The sequence below is a fragment of the Pelobates fuscus genome, chromosome 5 (genome assembly GCF_036172605.1).
Source record: "Pelobates fuscus isolate aPelFus1 chromosome 5, aPelFus1.pri, whole genome shotgun sequence".
In the NCBI taxonomy this organism is placed as follows: Eukaryota; Metazoa; Chordata; class Amphibia; order Anura; family Pelobatidae; genus Pelobates; species Pelobates fuscus.
In genome coordinates, this window is record NC_086321.1 from 108,143,358 (window position 1) to 108,170,293 (window position 26,936).

A 26,936-nucleotide genomic window follows, 5' to 3' on the forward strand; every position below is an offset into this window, starting at 1 on the left:
CTATTATTTACCTGTATATTAGCAATTTCGTTGTATCACTTATTCCCTAAATTTGTGTTCCTGATAACTGTGGAGGAATACCAGAACTCTGCATTAAACCCGTGTCCTGTCCTATGTCATTTTTAAATATACTATAGAAGTGGCCAGTAAGCTGATCTGTCAACTTAGACAAACAACTCACATTGTTAACATTTCCTAAATCTTGCATTAATAAAACCAAAGTAAGTCTCTAAACCCACAGGAGATTTCCTCTTTCTCCGCATAATGATGGATTGGGTTCCCTCAGAGCTGAGTAATGAAATAGCAATGGACATTGAAACTGAACATTTTGTTTTCTTTTGGCTTAAATAGGAATTTGAGATAAAGGTTCATAATAAAACGAAACTGGTGGTTGTTTTAAATTACATTCACCTTAGGCTTTTTATTTTACGCATTATCTATTAAAGACCATGCACATCATCCCAGCACTCACTTGAGTTATTGTAACAATAATTACAAGTTGCTCATATTCAAAAGATACTTTAAACTGCAAAACTTAGTATATGCAGGTGAATTTAATATACAAAGACAGGTATGTTTCTTACTCCCCAACCACAGTAAAAAAAAAAAAAAAAAAAAAAAAAAAAATCATTGTAGGAATGAGCTGCTTTTGAAAAAGAAGAAAAAGTTACATTTTGTAGGAGAGTACAGACATCTCTGTGGCACAAAATAAATGTATGCCTGGCATTCTATATATTTACGAATAATTGTATATTCTTTTTGCAGAAATGTTGACAAGCAAATTAAAAACTTATTAAAGGGTGGTTTTGGAGCATTTTGCAGTCAAATCTAGACTGTACCCATGACTTAGATTGCCTTCAGGTCAGTCTGATTTCAGCCTTTATCTGCATATAGAAAATACAAGTAACGAAGACATCCGCTCATGGAATAGGAAGGGGCGAGTGGCCTGGGACAAAGAGGGGAAATATACATAAAGAATACATCAAATTCAAGATCTATCCACCGTCTAGGGGTATTGCTAGGGTCAGGGTTACATTGGTTGACCCCGAGTGGGGTCCTCAAAAGCCTGTAGTAAAATTATGACACCATTTCGTTGTTAGCCTGGAGTCCCCTGTAATTCTGAGAGAGAAATAATGCCAATTGTGACAATGAACCTTCTACTTAATTATATTGCTGTGGGTGCAGAGTTTCAATGTAGTGAAAGTTAAACGATTAATACAGCATGGTTTGTGCTATTATGGCAGGTATGGTGTTTATAAATATAGGTCAATGTTATACTCAGAATTTTGTCATTGTGTGATTTTATATTATTTTGTCACAATATGTATTTATAGTTGGAGTTACAACATTGTATATTTCTCGGTTTAGGAGGGGCTAGTCAGTATATGCAGTAGAGGCCATACAACGTACACTTGGGTTGAAGTGTCACCTAGCAACACCTCTAATCCACACACATTTTGTGTGTATTTGTCTAGATTTATTATTTTATTTATATATATACAGTACATGCATACATACATACATATCACTGTGTATTATGATTTGGTTTTAATACATACAATTTTTAATTTCAGACAGTGATTTTTGAAAATGAAGAACTACCAAAAATATTTCTAGATTTCCTCAATGTTCGCCATATGCCATCACTACCGAAAGCAGAGAGTTGTGGGTAAGGTGTAATTTTCTTGTTTGTTTTGTGCTTATTCATAACTTAGGCAACATGAAACTGAATGCTAAATACATTACCCTCCCCCCACCCCCCAACATTCCAAATGAACAAATATGGACATTTTAAAATTTTAGGGGTGTGGCCAGGAGCTGGGCTGTACTGAGAAAGTGTCCTACGAATACCATTTTATGCAGCTAAAATTTAATTTAAAAGTGTATTTTGTTGTTATTGTTTGTTTTCTAAACATATAAAGTGGCTTAAATAAACATTACTCTGAACTCTGGAACTCTGGTATAAATTCTGACACCAAGAATACTGAGCTCCTGCAAGAGAGGGGGATTAAGATAGGAAAGAGGGACAGAGGAGTTTAGACCCAAAATAGGAACTGGCCCTCCTAAATAAGAACAATTGGGAGGTATGTAAATAGAATATATTTGTAGCTGCCCCTCTATCATTGTATACTACAAGTACTGCAGTTAGATTTTAATGACAAACTAATACCTAGAATTATTACATATTATCTAATGTACATTCCAGTAGCCAAGGATGGAGGGGGCCCTGACCACAGTACAGTAAGTGGGGATTCTTGGCAGGCTTCAAATACTGTTGTGCATAGAAAAAATGCTTGGTGTAACTGTAATTATTGTATGCCAAAATGCAAGAATTAAATGTTACATGCCATCAGGTTCTTTACAAATGCCTGTATGTGAAGCATTTGACAATTTTTCATAGTTTTGACACATACAGTTTAAAAAAAAAAAAAAAAAGGTTCAGTGCTTTAAAGTGGTTATGGTGCTCTGAGTCTATGTGCATGGTTTCAGTTTGAAATGCATATACAGAGATATGTTTATTGCTGGAGGTGTAACTCCACCTCCGGCAGCATTATTAGCAGCCTGGAACAAGCATTTTTTTGGCAGCTAATGTCAATATCCCTTGTCTGAACCTATAGTATGTAAGCCACTGATGTGAAATGACGGTATGTATTTTATTAAAACACTGTTTTTGGGGATTAAGGGGTTAATTTTGAACCGGACTGTTGATGTTTTCCAGAAATAGATTAATTCATGTATTATTCTTTTTTTTTTTTTCCAGCTCCATTGATGACATTGACTCAGAAGAAACTAGGTAGGCTTAATATATATATATACTCCTCCTTTTACCTTTTTATTTCTTGCTCTCTGTATTTTTGAACACCCATACATGCTTTAGTTTAATATTACTATTTATAGAGCACTAACAAGCTCTGCAGTGCTGTACTATAGGTGGACTAACAGACAAATATAAGCAACAAGACGAGATGGACGCACAGGAGCGGAGAGTGTTAAGGGCACCCAAAAGGGCTCTTTATAAAGATATTATTGTATGTATTTTCAGCAGGGGATAATACTTGCTTTCTGTCTGCTCTGTAGTTAATGATTGCACTGTTAACATGACAACAAATCTTTATGTATGATATATGCCCGTGATGCTTTTTTTCATATTTTCTGACATTGTGACAACTATGTACATGTCTCTGAATGGTAAAGATATGTGCCCTCAGTTGCCACTGTTGATGTTTTTCTTTGCCACCTAATTTGACCTCAATATAAAATACTTAAAGGACCACTATAGTGCCAGGAAAACATACTAGTTTTCCTTGCACTATAGTGCCCTGAGGGTGCCCCCACCCTCAGGGATCCCCTTCCCACCGGGCTGGATGGAGAGTAAAGGGTTAAAACTAACCTTTATACCAGCGCCGGGCAGAGAGCTCTCTTCCTCCTCTCCGCCTCCGATCCTCCCTTTCGGCTGAATGCGCACGCGCGGCAAGAGCTGCGCGCGCATTCAGCCGGTCTCATAGGAAAGCATTTACAATGCTTTCCTATGGACGCTTGCGTGCTCTCACTGTGATTTTCACAGCGAGAATCACGCAAGCGCCTCTAGCGGCTGTCAATGAGACAGCCACTAGAGGATTTGGAGGCTGGATTAACCCATTTATAAACATAGCTGTTTCTCTGAAACTGCTATGTTTATGAAAAAAAAAGGGTTAATCCTAGAGGGACCTGGCACCCAGACCACTTCATTAAGCTGAAGTGGTCTGGGTGCCTAGAGTGGTCCTTTAAAGATCTGCTCAGACTCTATAAGTAGTATATGTGTACTTTGTACATTTTATATACTAGCTCAAAATTCCAAGCCACCCATCCTCTGCAATTTCTTATGTGTTTAGGGAGAAACCCCCTTTTTTTTTTTTTTTTTTTTTTTACGATTTGGAAAATTTGCTTTGCTGAGTGATTTTCACTACAGCGCAGCCTCTGCTTATCACCTTGCTGAAACTAGTTTGTTGAATTTTCTTGTTACCGTTTTTGATGCTGACATTTGTGTTTTTTGACCTTTTTCAGCAAACTGTCCCACCAGCCTGTGCTTCTTTTCCTAAGGGATCCATATGTCTTGCCTGCAGCCAACGGTAATCAAACCTGTCATCTGTTAACAGCGCTTTACTCATCTGACCCTGTGCCACAAAACCACATTACTGCTTTCATCGGCCTAACAAATGGAGACATTTCACCAAATACTGTCACCTCTCAAACAGCTGCTGCTGCAGCAAAGCAGCTTTATGTTATTAAATAACACTCAATGGTATTAGATGCCATATTGCAGTTATTGTTTGGTGATTTCCTACTTATTTTAATTGCATTAGCTTGCATCCTGGGTTTTAACTGCTGTATGGATAGTGGGTTTATTCTGCATATCATAAATACATGCATTATCCTTTATTATTTAGTTGATGCTGTTAGGTATGACACTAAACCTTAATACCCTAAATGATAAACTATTTACTAAATCACACTGTTTAGTATATTGCTCATCTCTCTGCTCATAGAAACGGTTAATACAAAGAGTTAACACAGTTTGATGGCAAAACTAAACGAGTATTAAACTGTATACATTTATGTACCAAGAGCTGTGTATTCTGGAGGTAAGTGAAGTGATTCATTCACACCTAAATATAAATAGGTAATTGAAAACATATTTTACAGGTAATTCAAGAATTTGAGAATTGGACATTTTAAGTCAAAACAGCGGAGCGTGAAAATTTAGCGAGTTGCAACTGCTTTACCCAGCAGTGTCATTTGAAGCTACAACTTAGAAATATTTGATTTTTAAGTATTATGTCCTGATTTACCAATTATTGTAGCATAACATTTTTTTTCATTTAGCATATCCTCTGTTTAATTTGTCAGTTCCAACTTTTCTCTGCTGTAACTAGAGAATAAGCACAATTGTAATGATGGCTAATTTCAGTGACCCACATATGCCATCATTATGGGAAACATGCTTTTCACACATCTGAGTCGCCAGATTTCATATACATGTAAAGCTTTGCTGGAAACACAATGCTTACGTAATATTGCAAGTAGGTAGGTAGAGTGCCAACACAGGGCTTGGTTTCTGTGAGTGGTGTGTTTGTGTGTTGGCTGATTTGTATGTGTTACCAATTGAGCCAAAAAGCATACTAAGGAAGGGTGTCGATTTTTTAGGCCTAAGACAGGCAGACGAACTCCAACGTCCCAGAACAAGACAAGCACTGAGAGGCAAGGGTCAGCGGAGACAACGACGCCAATAACCAATGACTTAAGGATAATTAATCTGTCCTCATTTATATTATCTGACATACAACGAAAAACCCTCTCAAAAGGCTTGTCTTTTGTACCTACACCTGTCTTTAATAAATTCATTTGGACAAAAGACCTGCATTTGTTCGCTCGAAAACTAGCCCTACACAAATATCATACACATAAAAAAGAACTTAAAGCATCCAGCCTAGGCCTGACAATCAAAGATATGGATTGCCTGGATACTTTAGTCGAACTTCTTGACTCTAATAACTCCGATGTCAGTGATATCTCAATCACTCACCTTGCACCCAAGAGTCGCTTTACACCTCATATAAAAGACTACAAGAATATTGCGGTCTTTTTGGAAATGGTGTGTAGGGCAATTGAAGAAGCTGAACTAGGGACCATGTGCATTGAATCTCTTGGCAACCTTACTAGGACAGAAAAAGTAGCACTAAAAGAACTCAAAGAGAATGACCAATTGGTGATCAAACCATCAGACAAGGGCGGTAATGTGGTCCTTATGGATCACTCTAACTACATACAGATGGTACAGAAATTATTAGACGATAGGGAAACCTACCAAGTATTAAAACACGACCCTACAACTCAATTTCTTGCCGAAATTAAAACTATGTTGAATCAGGCCCTAACTGATAACCTAATTACCAAAAATGAATTTGAAGTCATGCTAGTGAGACAACCCATACTATCAACCTTTTACAGTCTACCTAAGGTCCATAAATCCCTAGACAACCCGTCGGGTAGACCGATCGTATCTGGATGTGGCAATTTGACCCAGAATCTTAGCATTTTTCTGGATAAGATTTTGTCACCTATTGTCTCCAAGTTGCCATCGTATATAAGGGACACAAAACAAATGCTCAGTTTCCTTAAGGACATCTCCATACCAGACCAGGCACTACTATGCAGTCTGGATGTAGAGTCACTATATAGTTCTATACCCCACACACAGGGAATTAATAACATTAGAACCATCCTGGAACAAGAACTACAATCCCCGTCTGCATATATTGAACTCATCTCTAATATACTTAGAACAATCCTTACTAAGAATATTTTTCTCTTCAATGGCGTAGTCTTTCAACAAATTAGGGGGACTGCGATGGGTACATCTTGTGCCCCGTCGTATGCAAATCTCTACTTGGGCACCTGGAAAAACCACATCAGTTCTGCTCCACATTTGAGCCACTTCATGGCAATGGTCTTTTGTTGGAAACGCTACATAGATGACGTGCTTATTATTTGGACCGGCACTGCACAAGACTTCAAAACTTTTGTAAACCTTCTAAACAGAAATGATCTCAATCTTAAATTCACCAGCGAGATAGGGGGTAAACTACTTAATTTTCTGGACATAACCATAGCTATTTCCGAAGGGGGCATTGCAACAACCCTCTTCAAAAAGCAAACAGCCACCAATAGCCTTTTGAACTGGCATAGCCACCACCCTCGCCCTCTTAAAGCTGGCATACCAATAGGGCAATACCTAAGATTAAGACGCAACTGCTCTTCTGTGGACGATTTTAAAATCAAAGCATGGGAACTCAGACGTGCCTTTAAGGACAAGGGTTACCCCAATAGGGTCTTACGTAGAGCCTATAGCTGAGCAATCAGCACCGAACGTGAGTCTCTTTTGACTGATAATAAGATACAAGGTCAAGATCAAAAACTGATCCGCTGCATCGCCACATATGATGCAGGATGGGACTTCATGATGAGCACCCTGAAGCGGTACTGGCCCATCCTGACTTCTGACCCTCAAATTAAACAGGTAGTCACCACTTTTCCCTCTGTGACGGCACGCAGGGGAAAAAATCTACGTGATACTTTGGTAAAGAGCCATCTTGCCCCCCTGAAAAGAGGAGTGAATAACTACCTACCAAAGGGGTCGTACAGATGTGGACACTGTAGTGCATGCCAATTCATTAATTTAAAGTCTAAGAACTTTACAGATAGTAACAACAAGGAAACTTTCCCCGTACGTTCATTTTTCAACTGCAGGACAGAGGGGGTAATCTACCTACTCACCTGTTCATGCGGTATGAAATACGTGGGTAAAACGTTCAGACCCTTTAAACTAAGAATCAGAGAACATGTCAACTCAGTCAGAAGACCCCTGGAAACTCCAATCTCACGTCACTTGAAAATCCATCATCAGAACTCAGCAAATAAGTTAAAATTCATAGGGATTGAACACATCCCACAGACTCAACGGAAGGGGAATTGGGATATGAAACTAAGACAACGCGAATCCTATTGGATTTATAAACTCAAAACCCTCTCCCCCGCAGGTCTGAATGAGGGCTTCTCCTTTTCAGCCTTCCTTTAATTACCTTACCTATCTCTATCCTCCTCTCATTTTGGATGGTTTAAATGATGGTGATTCCCACCAGTCCTGTTGTTGGACACAAATTCGTCACTGTAAATATACACATCACATGTATACTCTGTACATATTTCCCCTAAGAAACTATATGCCTTCCCCTTTATGGCTTTACCTCTGTTACCATCTAACAGGTAACCTATTTTTGTTCCAGCTCTATAGATGATCTATAGAACTTATAATCAATTACTCTGGTGCTTTATCTGACGGATGCATTCAGCACCATAACCAGTTATGTCACAATCATTGTGACATACCTAGTACCTCTCATATATTGTATATACTGACTACAACATAAAATCATTTAGCTTCCAGTTTTATGCTGTAGGGGTTAATTTACTCCTTCATCTCCCCCACATATGGGCTTTGCCCATGCCCCATCATCACATCCCACTGGCCATGTCGGGTACCGCGTCATATGACGCAACCGCTAACAGGGCGTGTCAGAGATGTGACAGACGGGCTGAGCACTAATGAATTGAAGCTCCACACAAACCCCCCCCCCGTATGACTAGAACCGCGTCAGATGACGCGGCTAGCAAGAGGAGGGACCGGCAATGAGTCAGACCAATCAATATCGAGAGGAGGTACTAGCAACAGGGATAGACCAATGAGCTCCGAGGAAGCACGGCGGACAACGTGGTACACACAGCCGGCAACACTTACAGAACGATTACATAGAGAGGTATTTAAACCATTACTGGGAACCCAAACAGTTCATTGCTCCTGACGACGGCGTGCTGAATCGCGCGTCGAGCTAGACTTCTTTCTTTATTTATCTATTTACTAGCACTTTTTTGGTAGCACTAATGGATTTGATTTAATTTAATTTATTTTTAAGCTATTAGGACAGGCAGGGACTCTGGTTATAGTAGGCACTAGTGGCTTCCATACAGTGCCGAGGTATTTAGGGCCAGTCCTCTCTACTCAGCATTCCTGCTAAGGTTAAGTTTGGGACCTCTGTGTGTCCCTCTGTAGAGGCTTCTCCCTTCTCTGTACCTCTGTCTACTGGCAGTAAGCTTTTCCTACTACCTCAGATCCCTCTATAAGGGTTCCAGTTAGGGGGAGCTATTCAAGGGACTCTGGTTATAGTAGGCACTAGTGGCTTCCATACAGTGCCGAGGTATTTAGGGCCAGTCCTCTCTACTCAGCATTCCTGCTAAGGTTAAGTTTGGGACCTCTGTGTGTCCCTCTGTAGAGGCTTCTCCCTTCTCTGTACCTCTGTCTACTGGCAGCAAGCTTTTCCTACTACCTCAGATCCCTCTATAAGGGTTCCAGTTAGGGGGAGCTATTCAAGGGACTCTGGTTATAGTAGGCACTAGTGGCTTCCATACAGTGCCGAGGTACTTAGGGTCAGTCCTCTCTACTCAGCATTTCTGCTAAGGTTAATATTGGGACCTCTGTGTGTCCCCCTGTAGAGGTTTCTCCCTTCTCTGCACCTCTGTCCACTGGCAGCAAGCTTTTCCTAGTACCTCAGATCCCTCTACAAGGGTTCCGGCTAAGGGGATCTTTTCAAGTAAAAGACATAGTCAGGTAGCCTTCCCATTTAAGGGGGCACCTGAGATATTGTTTGTCCTTTGATTGCTGGCACACTCCTAACCCCTGTTTTACCTGTCCTATTCCCTCCCTGTTTTGTTTCCCCTTAGGATTATTAAAAGGTAGGGACTCCCCATCTTTCACTTTAACTCTCCACCTTAGGGACTTTCTCCAGTCCCACCTCCTCCTCTTTATCTATATTACATTTAAGGGTTATTCCCTTCCGGGAGAGTTATTATAGGGCATTTTGACACTAATCCACCGGTCAATATTTTGACCTCTGCATAAGTGCCATCACCAATCTATTTTCATTGAGAACATGGTTGTTGTTCAATAATAAAATTAATCCTCAAAAATACAACTTGCCTAATAATTCTGCACTCCCTGTATATATAAATTAACCTTATTATACCCTCTTGTCTTTCAAGCAGACATTTTTAAAGTGAATCTCCAGTATTTGCCATGTCTTCTTTTGCTTTTTTTTTCTTTTTTTTTACAGTTTAAAACAGTGATGGCTAATAGTGGCACTCAATATATGCTGCTAGGTATAGAGCAAACTTGTATTCTATTTACACCATCACCACTGGATGCAATCCTGGAACATTTTGCTCTACAGGGAAGTACAGAGTAATCTTGGCATCAGTCACATCATTAAATTCTCAGTCTATGGTGCCACAAACTACTAAATTCAGGGACCCATGCAAACTAGACAACGAAGATCCAAAAAACCTTCAAGTCAAATAAACTTTTGTGAATTTACAGCGTGCTTTGTCTGAATGGGCACAATATATAAAATGATTTCAACTAAAATCATAATGCAAAGGATGCTGACAGCAGCCAAATACAGATGGGTTTTCTGCGATTTAACATGTGCTGCTCATCAGCCGACACTGAATAGTGGCTTTCTATACCAATGGTTAGAAGAAAAATAAGCAGATTTCTCCTTTTGAGGGTTTAAAATAATCAAAGTTGCATTTCTTTGTTTGTATCATTGCTTGTTACTGAACCCATCAGAATAAATATTGCAGTAGCACCCTTAATATCTTTTAATCAAAAGCTCTTTTAACCCTGTAAGGACCAAATGTTAACACTGAATTCCCTGCTCATATAGTAATGGCACTTCATACAACTAAGCAGTCATTAATTGCCATTCCATTTGGAATCCTTAAAGAGACACTGTAGGCACTTTAACAACTTTGTTATTGAAGTTGTTATAGTGCCTGCAGTCCTGCCAGCCCTACCCCTATTTCCCTCCTCCCAAAAAACCCATTAAGAAACAAATTAGCTACATATTTATGCAATCGAGGGTTTACAGCCTAAACAAACACTTAATTTTTAAAACAAACTAGCACTGCATATTCAACGTAGGACTTTCATATACCAGTGAACATGTATACCTTCTTGCCTGCTTTCAGAGTCTTTCACTGCATTTCAGCAATTGACCAAAACATTAGCCAGATCTTAGTTACTCTAGCACTTACTTTACAGTTCAGCGAAGTAGTATCTATATATGTAATTTCTATATATGTTATTGATGCTGTTTGTTATCTAACTATTGTTAGCAACTACAAAATTTAAAATGTGCCTGATTAACACATGTCACAACCTGTACTGCAAACTAAAATTACCCTTGCCTTGACACTGCTGTTGTGGCGAGCCAAGGCTGTTTGTCAATCTTTGTGCACAATAAAAATAAAGATTTAATAATAAGAAACAAATTAGAAGGTTTGGAAGCACAGTTTCATGCCACGTCTCCAAGCTCTATGGGTATGGGAGCCATGAATCTTTCTGTTACTTCCCATATCTCATACTGTAACGCCACGTGTGCATGCACAGTACATAATTGCAGTGTGCTTTATTGCTTAATCCAAGGACTAGTTTGTTGTTTCCCACATGTTCCCAGTTAATGTACAAAATAGGGCTCGGATCTGGATGACCTGAGCTCCATCCCAGGGTAAACTGTAAACCCCCCCCCCCTAACATGATTGCATATAGGTTTACATCGGTATTTAAGTGTACTCTTTTTGCATTTATATATGCATGATTAAATAAATACAATGAATTGGTCGGATGCCATGTGCCCCTATTTTAACCCAGCAGGTGAAAACATTGCTGTTCTGCAGGAACGAGCAGCCACTAGAGGCACTTCCACAAAATAGTAAAACGCCACTATTTCTATCAATGTTCTCATAGAGACCAGCTGATTGTTGTAACATTTTTCTGGGCATACCCACTAGTCTTCCAATGCTTTCTTATGGGAAAGCATTGGATTGGCTGAGATCATTGACTTTGATTATGTCAGTCAAAGAGGCGGAGCTACACACCAAAGACCAGCACTGTCCGGAAGAAAAGGTAAGTAAAAGTAACCATTTAACCCTGACAATGGGGCCTAGGCACATAAATGGTGACTAGGATACTATAGCGTTAGGAGCACATTTATATTCCTTACACTGTATTGTTCCTTTAACGCTTACATTCTACAATATGCTTTTTTATTTGGGAATAGTGCCTAATAAAGTTTGGTATTTTAGTTCACTCTGGACTGTGCATCCTGTTCTTTATTTGATTATGTTCAGTTAATTGATTACATTTGTTAATACCCTTGTTTTTTTAATCTCCTTTCAGATAGTGCAGCAGATGTCGTAATAGAAGGAGTTCTACATGGTATTTTTTACCCTCATTTGCAGACCAGCTAGAGTCTTGAAACCCGACAGTCCGGATACTCTGACTTCAGACAACGGACACCTATTTCTAACATTGTATAATGTGATGCTGCCAGTGGGGTCTATAGTTTACTGCACGCTCTGCCCTTGTGGGTTAAGATTTCATTCATAGTAAGGATTTTAATAAATGAACAAAGGGATTGGTCTTAGGCCACTATGCAGTTCTAATAGTAAAGATTGTGCCGACAGGTATCTTCCTTTTCATCTGATCTAAAGACTTTCCAGGTTTATACACTAATTCGAGGCTTGTGAGACTCACGAACCACAACCACTACTTTATGATAAGCATGTAGTTTAAAGAAATCCTTTTTTTTTTTTTTTTTTTATTAATTTTCATAAATAATGATCATGGTGTCCTTTTAAAGTGGACAATATCAACACGTGGTGCAAATTTAATAAACAAATGTATAGATTAAATAACCTGGAGCGTTGGATTTAAATCTCTGCTGTGGCTGCCTAACATGCTGCTGCATAGTACTACATCCATTGCTATCTGCCCTCTTCAGCAACTTACAAGCGACTACCCTTCTTAGCTAATCTCTAAACAGTAAATACACTCAATGATATAGAACACATTTACACGCTGTCTTCATATAACACACTGTCTGAAAAGTGACTGCTCAGGTTCCATCATGTGTTCTCCATAGTATGAGATAGGGAAAAGGTTATGCTTGTGGCACAATAACATAGGAATGTACTTTGCAATGTTGGCTGAATGCATATGAGGGTGGTAGTACTATAGTGTTTTTTTGTATTTTCATTGGATGTCCGTCTTACATACTTGCAGCGATGTAACACAGATACTATTTTTTTGATCAAACGCGCTGCTTGCTGCTATTTGTATTGGAAATAAATAGTAAAGGGGTAATTGATGGGAGATTCTTTGTTATTTTTTGATTCGCAATAAAGGGAAGATATAGAGCAATTGAAACCAGAGGCTGTGTTAAGTTTTGTTACAAACCATGTGCTTGATGGATTATTAAATAGTTGCAGTATGTATGTGCTACTTCACTTAAATAATTCAATTACAGAAAATGGATAGCCTTCTTGTGTTCAGCGCTATTCGAGGTATTTAAGCCAAATTGTCCTTTGCAGCCCTGTTGTTACAGTTTGCTTTATCTGCAGAATACATGCAGTGCAGATGACTTGTTTGCTTTATAAACCAAATAGATAATGGATAATAATGCCATAAAAGTGAGAGAGAAAAATGTTCCCGTGAGCATTAGAGGTTGATTAACTAAATAAAGCATTGTGATGAGTGGTCAACTGCAAAAACTAAAATTTAAGCTGAAATAGACAAATTTGAATGAAAAATAAAACAATGGAATTCTTTTATCCAATTTGGCCTTTTAGACTACAATTTTCCAGGAAAAACAAATGATGCCTGCACTCAAACTCCCTCTACTCTTGGGCTGCAGCAATGGGTATATAATTAATAAGCTTAAATACGTACAACAAAACCTGTTCCAGATTTCCAATTTTTCTTTTATAGATTTTTCAAGGTCCATTGCATGTTCACCACAAAGGGCTGTTTAGTAAACTGGTTATATATAATATTAAAACTAAATTGTATAAATATATTTTCCTCCATAAAGCACATTAAGTACACTCTATTTATGTTTTAGGACCATTTTCAATGAAAACCTGGTGTTTTGTACGTGGGTATATAGCACCACACTCTGTAAAAGTGCCGTTATCTGGACTCTGCTCTTTGTTTACTGTAATAAATGTGACTATAACAATGTAACACTTGCCGCTGCCTCTGACATAAATATATGGTAATATTAAATTGTGTGTAGAAAAGTATAAATTGGTAATATTAAAAGTATTAAGCATTAACCTAGCAACACTACTGATACAGCTTACAGAATTATGTGCTAGCATTTAGCTTGATGTATTGATGTAAATGTATAGTAAATAGCATGGCTACATGTGATTTTTAATCGATTTATAGCACAATTAAATTGTATATTTAATTTATGTGACAAAAATCAACTGTTTCTTTACTATAATAAACGGAAGACATAATTGCATTTGGTTTGGAATGTTGTTACTGTATAACATTTTGAATTCACTATCCATATAAAAAGTGCATTATGTGAATACCCTATATATACACACACACTGTAATCTATTTAATTGTCCCACTAAGGAAGTCATGTGCTTGCTGCAGACTTTAAACAAATGATGCACTTGGTGGAAAATTACTTTTATACCTTGCTGAAAGGTTTAAACAAATATATATATATATATATATATGTATGTGTGTATATGTGTGTATATGTGTGTGTGTTTGTGTGTGTGTGTTTGTGTATAAAATGTTGTTTGTATTATATATACACAAACACAATTATTAAGTTAAAAAATACAGGATTGATCGTCCACTGAGGTAAATGATATCTCAAAAATGCTATGAGATTGCAATTCTTCTAATATGATTGACAGAAATTAGAGCCAAAATATGTAGTAGATGTTTACAGAAAGTGATCTGTGGGTTTAAACCCGAAGAACTCATACCTGTCTCTTCATATGAAAGCAGGAGGCTCCGTAACACCATGAAATATCTTTCAATAAAAAGATCAATAAGCCACAAAAACAACATATGTTTCATTGGTTTTGTTAAACAAAAAAATCTGAATAGGTTGTGGTATACATATTTACATTTATTGTCATAAAGTTATTAATCTTTTCAATCTCGCCAGTCTTCTATTTCAACTACAAATGGTTTCTTGACATCAGTTTTGCCACTGTTCACAATCACACAGTCTTGTAAAGGACGATCTCGTTTATCCGTTTGTTGAAGTTCTATTGAATGAACTATGGCCTGTAGAAAGCAATAATAACATAATTACTCCCAGAATATTACTAATCAAGTGTACCATAGCCAGAATGGGGACACAGAAGCAATCTTGTCTTTTGTGTATTGCTTAATACATTCTCTAGGGGCAGTCCTAATAGCAACTAGAGTTGGTCTTCAAAGTGTATAAATATCAGACATTGAGCATTTGCTTAAAGATTATCCACTTTAGAAAGACTACTTGGATGTAAATATTTGCTAAATACATCCCAAGAGTAAAATAAAACAACTTTTATTAGTGTAGATTAAAACTGAATGAATATATACACACAGACAAAAAAAATGTTCATCCAGAACCAATAACATGTAAAAAATCTCCTTTGATGTTGCTACAATGTGATCTACACTGCCTGTATAATAGAATAGTAAACAAAGAAACCGCTGTGATAAGGTGAAGGAGAATTTCACTTAATTAATTGGCAAGAGTAGCAACGGTAGTATGCACGGTACAGACTGGAGCTTACCGTCTTACCTAACACTCCATTCTTACAGCTGCGGACCAACGATCTAGGTAAACTAAACCAATGTGGTGCTATACCTATACAGAACAAAGGGGGGGAGGGGGGGGGAATACTTGCTGCTTGTGCCTTTGAGGGCACCCCCAATATATACTCCTCCCCTCCTGAAATAACAAAGTGGGCAGTAGTCTTCGAAGGTACCAAGCAGCTGTGGAGAGAAACTACCCGAATCGGGAGAAACATGAAAAAATCTAAAGTATAATACCATAAAATGAACTTTGCAATCTATCAGATTTGAGCTTGATATTAGCTTAATAAAGTAGTTTTGGTGGATAGCTCATGCTCCTGCAGTCTCACTACCTTATGTGGAATCTATGAGTTAAATCAGTGTTTAGGCAGTCCTAGCTATTCTTTTCCTCTATTACACTTCCTGTAAACTGACTCAAAGGATTTTAGCAATGCACAGTGTGTATTGTTTAGAACTTCTTATCACCATATTTGTTAATTGCCTGCTTAGAGCTGGCAGCAGCCATGTGTGTGTGATTAAACTTCCCGTAATAGAGCAGGAGATAGGAAACCTCTTAATAAAACACACAGTGCTGTAAGTTTGGTTTGCATTTGTTCATGGAAGCTACACAAGTCACAGTCAAGGTGTGATTAAAGAGAATCTATAGTGTTAGGAATACAAAGTTGTCAATGAGCTAAAGTGGTCTGGGTGACTGTAGCGTCCCTTTAAGGCTGAATAAACAATTGGATTAAATCATAATATGTTGGCTGCAACATAAAAAATAAGTTTGGTTTGAAGTTAGTTCTGTTTATGAGGTTAGCTCTTAATCACAACACTGGCTCATAACCCTGAAGTAGCAGACTCTTTACACTCAAAGGATTAACTATTTTAGGGTTTCAGGGACTATGCGAGACATTGTGAGACCAAAATACCAGACGACGCCCTTTAATAAAGCTGTTAAAGGGAAACTCCAGTGCCAGAAAAACGATCTGTTTTTCTGGCACTGGAGGGTCCCTCTCCCTCCCACCCACCAATCCCCGGTTACTGAAGGGGTGAAAACCCCTTCAGTCACTTACCTGGGACAGCGGCGATGTCCCTCGCCGCTGTCTCCGCCTCCGCGACGCTCCTAATGATTACGTCGGCCGGTGGGCGAGACTAATTTCGCTCACCGGCCGAGGAGACCTAATGCGCATGCGCGGAAATGCCGCGCATGCGCATTACGTCTCCCCATAGGAAAGCATTGAAAAATCATTTCAATGCTTTCCTATGGGGTTTTGAGCGACGCTGGAGGTCCTCACACAGCGTGAGGACGTCCAGCGACGCTCTAGCACAGGAAACCTGTGCTAGAACCCAGGAAGTGACCTCTAGTGGCTGTCTAATAGACAGCCACTAGAGGTGGAGTTAACCCTGCAATGTAAATATTGCAGTTTATGAAAAACTGCAATAATTACACTTGCAGGGTTAAGGGTAGTGGGAGTTGGCACCCAGACCACTCCAATGAGCAGAAGTGGTCTGGGTGCCTGGAGTGTCCCTTTAAGAGTGCTTATCCATTTCCTCTGGTGGAGGCTAGTCGCCATGACCCTCAGCCGGTGGATGGATAAGGTGAAAGAAATTAGAACAATGGATGTGTGGACTACATCCCTCCAAAATACACAAGATAATATACAATGAGTTAGGGTACCCATGACTGCTCTACCCTACGATGAATTGAACGGATGTATAATGGCCCTTGTTCTTGTTTCAGAGTTTAATGAAGTCTTTGCTCACTCCAGGTGATTTTGTTCACTACTTTCTTTTCCCCCATTTTTTCTCTTCCTCTCCACTTGCTTCTTTCCTTCCATTTACCTCTCCGTTTTTCTTGGTTTAGTTTGGGGAAGATTGTATTTGAAATGATCATTCTCTAGCTAATCTCTTGACATGCATATTTGCCTTATGTATTATGAAGTGTTGTGTTTCGTCACCATTTGAACCTTCTGATCATAGACTTCTTGTATTGTTCTTTTGAAGTCTTGTATAAATAAGGCAGAGAATTGAATAGTAACATTACAGGGACATGTATACACTGAAACTGCTTTATTAAAGGGTTGGGGAGAGAGAAGGGTGTTAAGCTAAAGTTGTTTAGGTTTACACAGAGTATCACCTTGAAGCTGTACAAACACTACATGTTTATTGCTCTAAATCTGGGAGTATACCATTTGGTCACGCTTAAGTCTCATGAATATCCAATGAACAGTAATCAGTTACTCACCATGCCTTCCAGAACTTTCCCAAATACCACATGCTTTCCGTTTAGCCACAGAGGTCTTGTTGTGGCAATGAAAAATTGTGAACCATTGGAATCTGGCCCTGCATTTGCCATGCTCACCCAACCAATACCATAATGATTCAGCTTGAAGTTCTCATCTGGGAAAGACTCTCCATAAATGCTGTATCCTGTAAACAAAAAACATATTCCCAGGATTTACTTATCAACTTTCATGACAAGTGTTAAGAAAGGCATGTTTTATTATGACTGTCTGCACCAGGGATAGGCAACCTTTGTCACTCCACGTGTTGTGTACAGCATTATGGCCAAAGGCTTAGATGTACAATGAGATTAATATGATGCAGAAGTCCTAAAAAAAAAAAAAAAGGAAATGCTTTTCTAAGTTTGAGTGCTAGAGATTGCCTGCACCCTGCCATTCCATCTGATGCAACACATATACGGATGTATATACTTGTTTCATATTGGGTTCTGTGAAAAAAGCCCACATGGAAAAAACCCAGGGTCATAAATGCCCACAAGAAAAATGCCCACACTGAATAATATGCACATATAGTCATTTTACCATTTATGAGCATGAATATGTATATTACCTACATTTTATTTTGTTATCAATATTTTAGGATTAAAATATCTCATTCATATGCAACAATTTGCATTGTGATTTTATAATGTATAATTAAATAATAATTTTGCCATGTTACTAATTCACTGCTAAACAAAATGTGGCCTGTGTGTGTAGAGGGCTTTAACCCCTTAAGGACAGAGGCAATTGTACAAGTTCTTACCAAAACAAAACCTAGAATTTGAGCTATATATGTCTGTTTAACCATAAAAAAAATTTAAGTGCACCCACACTTATTATATATATATTTTTTCAGGAGAAACACGGATTTAATTTCACATCAAATATTAATTTAGATTATATATAATTTAATTTGAATAAAATCTAAAAACGTGTGAGATAGTAAGAACTTTGGCTATTTTTCAACTGCTGCATGGCATTTTAACTATAATTCGGTAAAAGCTGAGTAGTTTGACATTGAAAGACATATTTGTATGCTGTGAGGTTCCACAGGAACAAAGATGCCCCCTATGTACAGGTTTCATTGTGTTTTGGAAAGTTACAGGGTCAAATAAAGAGCTTCCCCATTGCAATTTTACACATTGAAATTTGCCAGATTTGTTTGCTGGGCCTTTATTGCCTTTGAGACCGTATGGTAGCCCAGGAATGAGAATTATCTCCATCTTGACATACCAGTTGCAAACATTTGCAACCCAGGGCATTCAAAATAATAAGGTATGTCCAGTCTTTGTTAGGAGACACTCAGTCACAAACCCTGGTCAAACTTAGTGTTCAGATTGGTTTTATTTTGCGTTTTTCACAAAAAAAAACTGCAGCTTCACTGATGATATCATTGTCATTATACATTTTACTGTTTTAAAATACTCATGTGTTCAGCAATATTTCATGAGTACAACGGTACCCCATATAAATGAAAGCCTTTTTTCTACTGAAAAAAATTATATATAATAAGTGTGGGTACACATAATATAAGAGAGGTAAATTATGGTTGAACAGACCTATATAGCTCAAATTCTAGGTTTTGTTTTGGTCAGAACTTGTACAAGTGCCTCTGTCCTTAAGGGGTTAAAGCCCTCTACATACCCAGGCCACATTTTGTTTAGTAGTGAATTAGTAGACGTATAACATGGCAAAAATTATTTAATTATAAAATCACAATGCAAATTGTTGCATATGAATATGAGATATTTTAATCCTAAAATATTGATAACAAAATAAAATGAAGTTAATATACCTATTCATGCTCATAAATGGTAAAATTACTATATGTGCATATTATTCAGTGTGGGCATTTTTCAGTGTGAGCATTTATGACCGTGGGGTTTTTTCTATGTGCAAATTTCATGTGGGCTTTTTTTTGGTAACCCTCAGATTGATAGGAGCTACACTTTTGTCATTATTTCTGTTTTTGGTAACAGGCAATGCATGCTGCTGGGCGTGTGAGATACTCAAAGAGAGAATTCAAAGTGAATTTCAAATGTAAGGCCAAAGTAATCAAACTGGAAGCATAGCTGACTTTCTCAATTGCAGCTACTCTGAATAACCCTGACTGTCTTACTCCCAGCAAGTACTGCGCCTGGTATTAGTGACAGAATCACTGTCTGGAGCCCTGGTGTGTGACTCCACATGTATGTACCAATGACATGCTAAGATTTGGGGACCCTGCAATTCACAATGTGACCTAAAACTGTAAATTCCACGTTTTATTGTTCAGTGTGATGTTATACTGTACAGTATAGGCTTGAAAACATTAAATAAACAGGCAGTTTACCTCCAGTCCCATCTCCCTTTGTGAAGTCTCCTCCTTGAATCATAAAATCTTTAATCACCCTGTGAAACTTACTCCCTTTGTAGCCATATCCTTTCTAATGGAAAATGAAAAATATATATTATCACAGCTGTATTAAAGAGACACTAAGCATTTAAAATTAAATTGGTTTCTCTCGTAGAAACACGTTTGATGCACGTCTGTATTAGTCATTTACTTTTTCATACTTTTATCATTAGATACATTCCATTTTACCCCCTGTATGAAGCCTCCATATTTTAGTGTGACAAATACAGGCTGCTCTGGTGACTGGTAACGCTTCCCACAGTGGAACACTAGTATTCACATACACAAAACAAAAACCCAACAAACAAGTTTTCGTAGCCACTACAGTCGCATCATGGAAACCATGCTGTTGATTAGCTAGGGCACACAATGATGATGTTAGCACACACCTGCAGCCCAAGCATTCCTATAACTCCCTAAAAATCATGCATCACAAACTCTGGACCCCAAGATATTGATGAACTACAACTCCCATTATTCTCTAGCTATCTATTGGATACAAAGCATCCATGGAGCTGTAGGCCATCAATACTTGGGGAGCCAGAGATTTTAGATCCCTCCACTCCACAGGCTATTTGGGCCAAACATCTTTTTAATATCCTCTACCCAGCCAAACAAAAGGTGGGTGAACAAGGGACATAATCATTGAGATCCCCTAATAAATCCCTGCTCAAACTTTTTGTTCCATCTCATATTCAGGTACAGTATATGGTTTACTTGCCAGTACTGCAGCTTAGAACTGCTCTGTTTTCTGTTTAAGAAATTTAGACGTGTTTCAATCTTACTAAGGTAACGCAGAAAGACTTTTAGGTTTACTTTGCGCTTTTCAGGAAAATATTTACTAGTTCTGTTGTAAGGTTTGATGGAACGAAAACTTTGCAGTTGCTGTCAGCTTTTAACTTGTATTAACAAGGTGTCACTGAATCGTTAAGAGCGCCTTAATTTCTAATGTCCGATTTTTGTGGGGGAAGGGGGATTTGCCACGTGTGTTGAAATTCCCTCTTGAGAGGTCAGACGAAGAATTTCATCATTTGTCATGGTCATACATTCAGCAATAGAGTAACAGGTAGTTTCATGTTCTTTAGCCAGCAGGCTATGTCTCAAATATCAGTCCTGGCACCTAAATTCATAGCCAGAAGCCCTTACTACAATATTGACACCTAAAGGATATTTCATTTTAGAACGGTTAGAATGCTACAACAAGGAGAACAGATGCAACCTGTCCATAGGGGCACTGCCACACCAGATCATTTTTGCCATAATTAAAGTCTGGTAAAGATAAGACAAGAAGTCTAACTGTTCTGGGCACTCCTGTCACCATAACCACTACAGCAAGCTTGATTCTTTTTTATTTAGACATTTTTTTTTTTGCTTTTCATTTACAATTTCTACCATTGATCTAAATCTGTGAAAAAACAATGCAATAAATATCTGCTTGTAAAATCTATTTATAAAACAGCGCTAAAGGTAATTGGGAGTATACAGGATCCTTGCCAAGATTTATACATACAACGGCATGTGTTTTCTGATACAATTATGAAATATATGCAGATTAGAATAACTTATTTGAATATCGTGCCACAAACTGATTTTTATTTTATCGACAGATCCAACATTCTTCCAATTATGGTAGAAGTATGTGAAGATTGAACAACATAACAGGAAACGAGTCGGCATACTTACTTCACCAGTTGCCAGGGTAACAAAGTTTTCTACAGTTTTAGGGACAACTTTCCCAAATAAACCAATAACAATTCTTCCAGCATTCCGCTCTCCAATCCTTATATCAAAGAAGACCTGCAAAATTAAAGTGCAAGATACAGGAATATAAACGTAAAGATTACAGCAAAAGACTGAATGTAATATATATGTAGCATTGTGATATTACTAGAGATTATCAGCCCAGCCTGATGATGGAACACAAAAGGTTTATCTTATCTTAATTGAATTGGCTTGTACAGGTTGCAAGGCCATAGCCTGCATTACATGTAGTGTTCATTTTATTTAAAACTATATAAAAAGTAGCTGTTCGTTAATCACATCTTTAGGAGTTTGGGAAAAAATAAGTTGACAATTTTGATAAACACAGTATAACATCAGCTGCCAGAGGGTGAAAATACATAAACAAAAATGAACCGAGGACTTTAAAATCTTATTAACACACTGCTTTTCCTTAACAGCTATGACTTAACCTTTTTCGGGGTATTCACTTAAGAATGTGTGATAACTATAACATATGTGGTCACAGGTAATTAAAGGGGCAGGGTCAATATTCTGGCAGTCCTGTAATGTGACTTTGGTTTTGCAAACTTTGCAAGTTTATGGCTTATTTCTGGGCAGCAATGAATAGAATTTTAGTGTTGGACAAAATCTGACATTAAAAAAAATATTTTAAAACAGCCACTTGGTCCTATTTTTTCCCCGCAGTTAATCTATTCTTCAATATTCACAATGGGATCATGGCCACCAAATTGCGCCTATTGCAAAACGTCATTGTTTAACGAATTGACACCAATCAGATTTTAATTTTAACATTAAAACAGTTACTGTAAAGGTACAGTCTGACACACAATGTGATTCTTCTAGTATGCCATGATGCTGGCAATGCAAAAGGCAACATAATGAAAAAGACAGATGTCATTGTTCACACTCACAACCAGGTTAATTGCTTTACAGCAAACCAATCAGAATGCATCACTCAACAGTCATCATGGGCAGTGAACATGTCAAGGTTTGCTCAGTGATGATCTCCAAATACTTCAATGGTTGTATTGAAGTTTAATAAGGGGCTATGGATGGCATCACCAAAGCAGCTTTGTTGATGTCCTATTCATATAATTCATTGTGATAAAAGTGTATAAGCTGTATTTTACTACCCACTGTTAGTTCACCACCTGAGAGCACTCAGCTGGCAATCTCTGCCATGAGCTGGGCCTGCACCGATTGGCTTAGCTCTGAGAGATTCCGTCTGCAGTGCAGACAGGGTGCTGTGCTTGGTGGAACCCAGGTAAGAGGTAAAACTGATCCAAACTTAGGGAAGCAAGGACAGACTTGGAACCATAACATCTACAGAGTGCTGTAGTGGTTATAGTGCTTGGAGTAGTTCTATAAAATGTTGCTACTTTAGCGAATGGCAATTCTCAATGTAAAGCAGATCTAAGCTATGGCTACATTTTCAGCTGTATGGAAATACCTGTAGCAGTGGAGTACTTAGCTCACTGGCTGAGAGCGATCAGCTGGCCCTAGCCGCAGCTTTGTATTTTGGATTTGTGTTGCCCTAGGCAAGACGAAACTCGGGTACCCCTTCACCTCCCCCAATCTACATTTGCCCGCCCCTAACCTATTTAAGGCCAACACAGATTGAGTAACAGACACACACTGACAAACCTACTCACTGACAGATACACACTCTCAGATACACATACAGTCCTGCAAGGTGTCACTGCTTGCCTTTCTTCCATCTCTAACTCGATTACCTCCCGCTTTCTGAAACTCAATCTCTCTAAAACTGAGCTCCTTGTCTTTCCTCCTCCTAATACCGATTCCTCATCTTTGCTCTCCCTTCAAGTTAGTTGTATCCACATCAGTCCATCCTTGCAAGTGCGCTGTCTTGGCTCATCTGATAGCGCTTGAAGTGGTATGATCCCCACTCAAGGATACAGGTATAAATATATGGACGAAAGAATTTATATTTACACGTGTATCCTTGAGTGGGGATCATACCACTTCAAGCGCTATCAGAGGAGCCAGGTTTTATGGCTCCATTACACGTGAGGGTACATTTTATAGTTTTTACCTACCCTTGCTTCATAGCTCTACATACTTCACCATATACGATTATTTTTTTTAAATGAGGATACCACACCTTTAATTCGAAGAATTACCTATAGACTTGATCCATAGGCAGGGATTGTTCTGCCCAGGCGCATACACTGGAGCTGTATTGAAGCTCCAGGAAAGTGTGAGTGCACATCTTTTATCCTACCTATCACCACTATAGTTTTAAAATACTACACTATTATTTATTGTCTGGTTCTCTCCACATATGCCTTGTCAAGGATTAATGAAGCGCTGCACCTACCCCCTGTTTTTATTCAGTCTGTAATGGATGCTGCCGCCAGACTGATTTTCCTCTCTAGTCGGTACTCTCACACCTCGCCCCTCTGTCAGTCCTTACATTGGCTTTCTGTATCCTATAGGAGTCAATTCAGAGTGCTAACACATACCAATAAAGCACTGAACAATACTAGCCCCTCTTATATCTCTTCACAGATCCATAGGTATGCCCCTTCTCGGTCTCTCCGCTCTGCCTGTGACCTTCTCCTGTCCGCTGCTCGCACCCGTACGACCAACTCATGCTTGCAGAACTTCTCGTGGGCGGCTTCCTTCCTATGGAAAAGCCTGCCTACCGCCATCAGACTCTCCCCTAGTATTCAATCATTTAAGAAGTGCCTTAAAACCCATCTCTTTAGGAAAGCTTATGTAACCTCTACCTCACATACTCTCTTGCTCTCTCCTAAAGAGCAGCACTTTACTCTCTCCTCCAGCTCTGCTTCACTCCCACCCTATTTGATTGATATTTCCTGACCTAATGTGTTTTATACCCCACCTCCTATAAACTGTAAGCTTGTTTGAGCAGGGCCCTCTTCAACCTATTGTTCCTGTATGTTTTCTTGTAATTGTCCTATTTATAGTTAAATCCCCCTTCTCATAATATTGTAAAGCGCTACGGAATCTGCTGGCGCTATATAAAGGGCAATAATAATAATAAATTTAAATGAAGAATTAACAGTAAAAGAATTCATGTTTGATATGGCAATGTCCACTTAAAGGGACACTACCTTTCCCAAATTAAAAAATAAATAGAAATAATCCCTTTATAGTAAATAAATCCAATGAAACATGCATGTATGCATTTAACTATGCATTTAGACCTTTTGTCTGCTGCCTTTGCAAGCCCTCCCCTTCTAACCCCGCCCAGACTTTCTGTGGCTGTCCAATGACAGACTTCCCAATGCAGCTCAATGAGAAGTCTTTGCAAGACAGGTGCTGTGGGCAATTGTTTGCCTCTTGACTTTAGCTCCACTGAGCTAGCCAAACCAGGAAGTAACAGGAACCGTTGTCTGATTGACAGCCAGGGATTTAACAAGGCTACCTTATAAACTTGCCAATTTCTATTGTAACCTACACTTTTTGTAAAATTTAAAAAAAAACATTTAAAAAATAAAATAAAAAATAGGACACAGTGTTCATACAGGAAGCATTTCAGCAAGCTGAAGTGTTTTAGGGTCTGGAGTGTCTATTTAAAGAGTGGATTGGGAAGTAAGTACAGGGAAAAACAGCCATCACATGTTGGGTTTATCTAAGCAGCCAAACAACTGAGGTGACATCCTGCCCCACATGTGACTGAAGTATTGGAGACAGCATTTACAAACTATAGATGCAAATACAAAATACCTAAGCATAAGTTTACTCGTATTACCTAATGTGTACTGTGACTGCTCAGTGAGATAATGGGGGTTGGCGAGAGGGGGTGACATTCTTTAGGTTGAAACTAAAGTGCACCAAAAGTTAGACAGATGTAAAAAATACATGGATTGATGATATTTCATTGTGGCTCCAAGCCTGAATATTTGAAATACTTCTCAGGAAAGAATGTAAAACACCAGGGAAACTGATGTCAATAGCAGCGTTTCTTTTTTTGTTTTGTTTTTGTGTTTGTTTGTTTTTTTTTATAAAAAATCTTTGGATTACACTGGGCCATTTACTAAGGCAAATTGACCAAAATTTCCAAAAAAAGGATAGACTGTTTTTAACCAAGCTATTGGGGGTGACGCATGGAGATTAGCCCTGAAAGTATTGATTGGACTGCACTCCACTTTCCATAATCTGGCTTAACACCGTCACACTGGAAGCAGACAGGCAGTCCATGTTTGTATTGGCTCCTTGCACTACTGTCCATGCTGTGATGGAATACGAGACAGATTCTGATGGAACGGACATAGTTAAAGGAACATTCCAAACAAGTCGCAGCAGTGATTATGGTGCCCTCATTACTAAGTATTCACCCTGTTCAGTGAGAGGGCTTGAGAAGAGCCAGGATTGCCCATAGTGTGCCATAAACAGGCACTAAGTAAATACTGAGCTCTGGACCATACCAGGAGGGCATAGCAGTGGTTAACTGTACAGGCTGAAACTCCTCGGGCGAGAAAAGTGTTTCAAACTCGGAGGTTTCTACCAAACACCGACCCTTTCACTCTGGAATAGTGCGGGGTGGCAGTTAGGAGGTTAAATAGCGGCGGCTGGGCGTTATATGGCACAGGGCAGCCCTCGCAGGGTGGGCAGAGGGATGGCATACCTTGGCAGTCACTGTAGGTCCTCGCTTCTTGTAGCCCTGGGCTCCCGGCAGCATGTGCCACGCCAGGCAGAACAGCAGCACGACACGGTAAGTCGGCATCGTGAGCACAGCTGGAAGCATAGTGGCAGATGTGAGCACATCCACGCCCACTGTATGGACCAGCAACGTAGGCAAAAGCCGGGCGCCTCCTGTGTACAGCCCACCCCTCTATTGCCCCCTCCTTCATTATACAGCCCACCCCTCTACTGCCCCCTCCTTCATTATACAGCCCACCCCTTACTGCCCCCTCCTTCATTATACAGCCCACCCCTCTACTGCCCCCTCCTTCATTATACAGCCCACCCCTTACTGCCCCCTCCTTCATTATACAGCCCACCTCTCTAAAGGCTCCTCCAGTGTACAGCCCACCCCTCTACTGCCCCCTCCTTCATTATACTGCCCACTCTTCTACTGTCCCCTCCTTTATTATACAGCCCATCTCTCTACTGCCCCATTTCGTTAGCACACAGCCCACCCTACACTATTACCTCACCACCCCTCTATTGCCTCTCCATTCAGTCACTATGTTCAGCCTACCTCCTCAATTCCAATTTTATAGTTTACCTTTCTACTGACGGCTTCCTTAGCATATAACCTTTGTAGACA

General features: G+C 39.0%; 2 protein-coding genes across 2 annotated transcripts in view; one reads left to right on the forward strand and one right to left on the reverse strand.

Annotated features, from left to right (window-relative positions):
• Positions 1 to 13,873, forward strand: part of SNX24 (sorting nexin 24) — a 112,088-nt gene extending 98,215 nt beyond the window's left edge. Inside the window, exons 4-7 of the mRNA XM_063456942.1 lie at positions 1,575 to 1,669; positions 2,762 to 2,794; positions 4,045 to 4,109; positions 11,831 to 13,873. Coding sequence (XP_063313012.1) covers positions 1,575 to 1,669; positions 2,762 to 2,794; positions 4,045 to 4,109; positions 11,831 to 11,901 — 264 coding nt within the window. The 3' untranslated portion in view covers positions 11,902 to 13,873. The remainder of the gene's footprint in view (positions 1 to 1,574; positions 1,670 to 2,761; positions 2,795 to 4,044; positions 4,110 to 11,830) is intronic.
• Positions 13,874 to 14,546: 673 nt separating this feature from the next.
• PPIC (peptidylprolyl isomerase C) lies at positions 14,547 to 26,472 on the reverse strand. Its single transcript, XM_063456943.1, has 5 exons — positions 26,292 to 26,472; positions 21,617 to 21,730; positions 19,871 to 19,964; positions 17,499 to 17,683; positions 14,547 to 14,752 (listed from the first exon to the last, which is right to left on the reverse strand). The coding sequence occupies exons 1-5, from the start codon at positions 26,409 to 26,411 to the stop codon at positions 14,618 to 14,620; spliced, it is 648 nt and encodes a 215-aa protein (XP_063313013.1). The 5' UTR covers positions 26,412 to 26,472; the 3' UTR covers positions 14,547 to 14,617.
• Between the last annotated feature and the right edge of the window lie 464 nt (positions 26,473 to 26,936).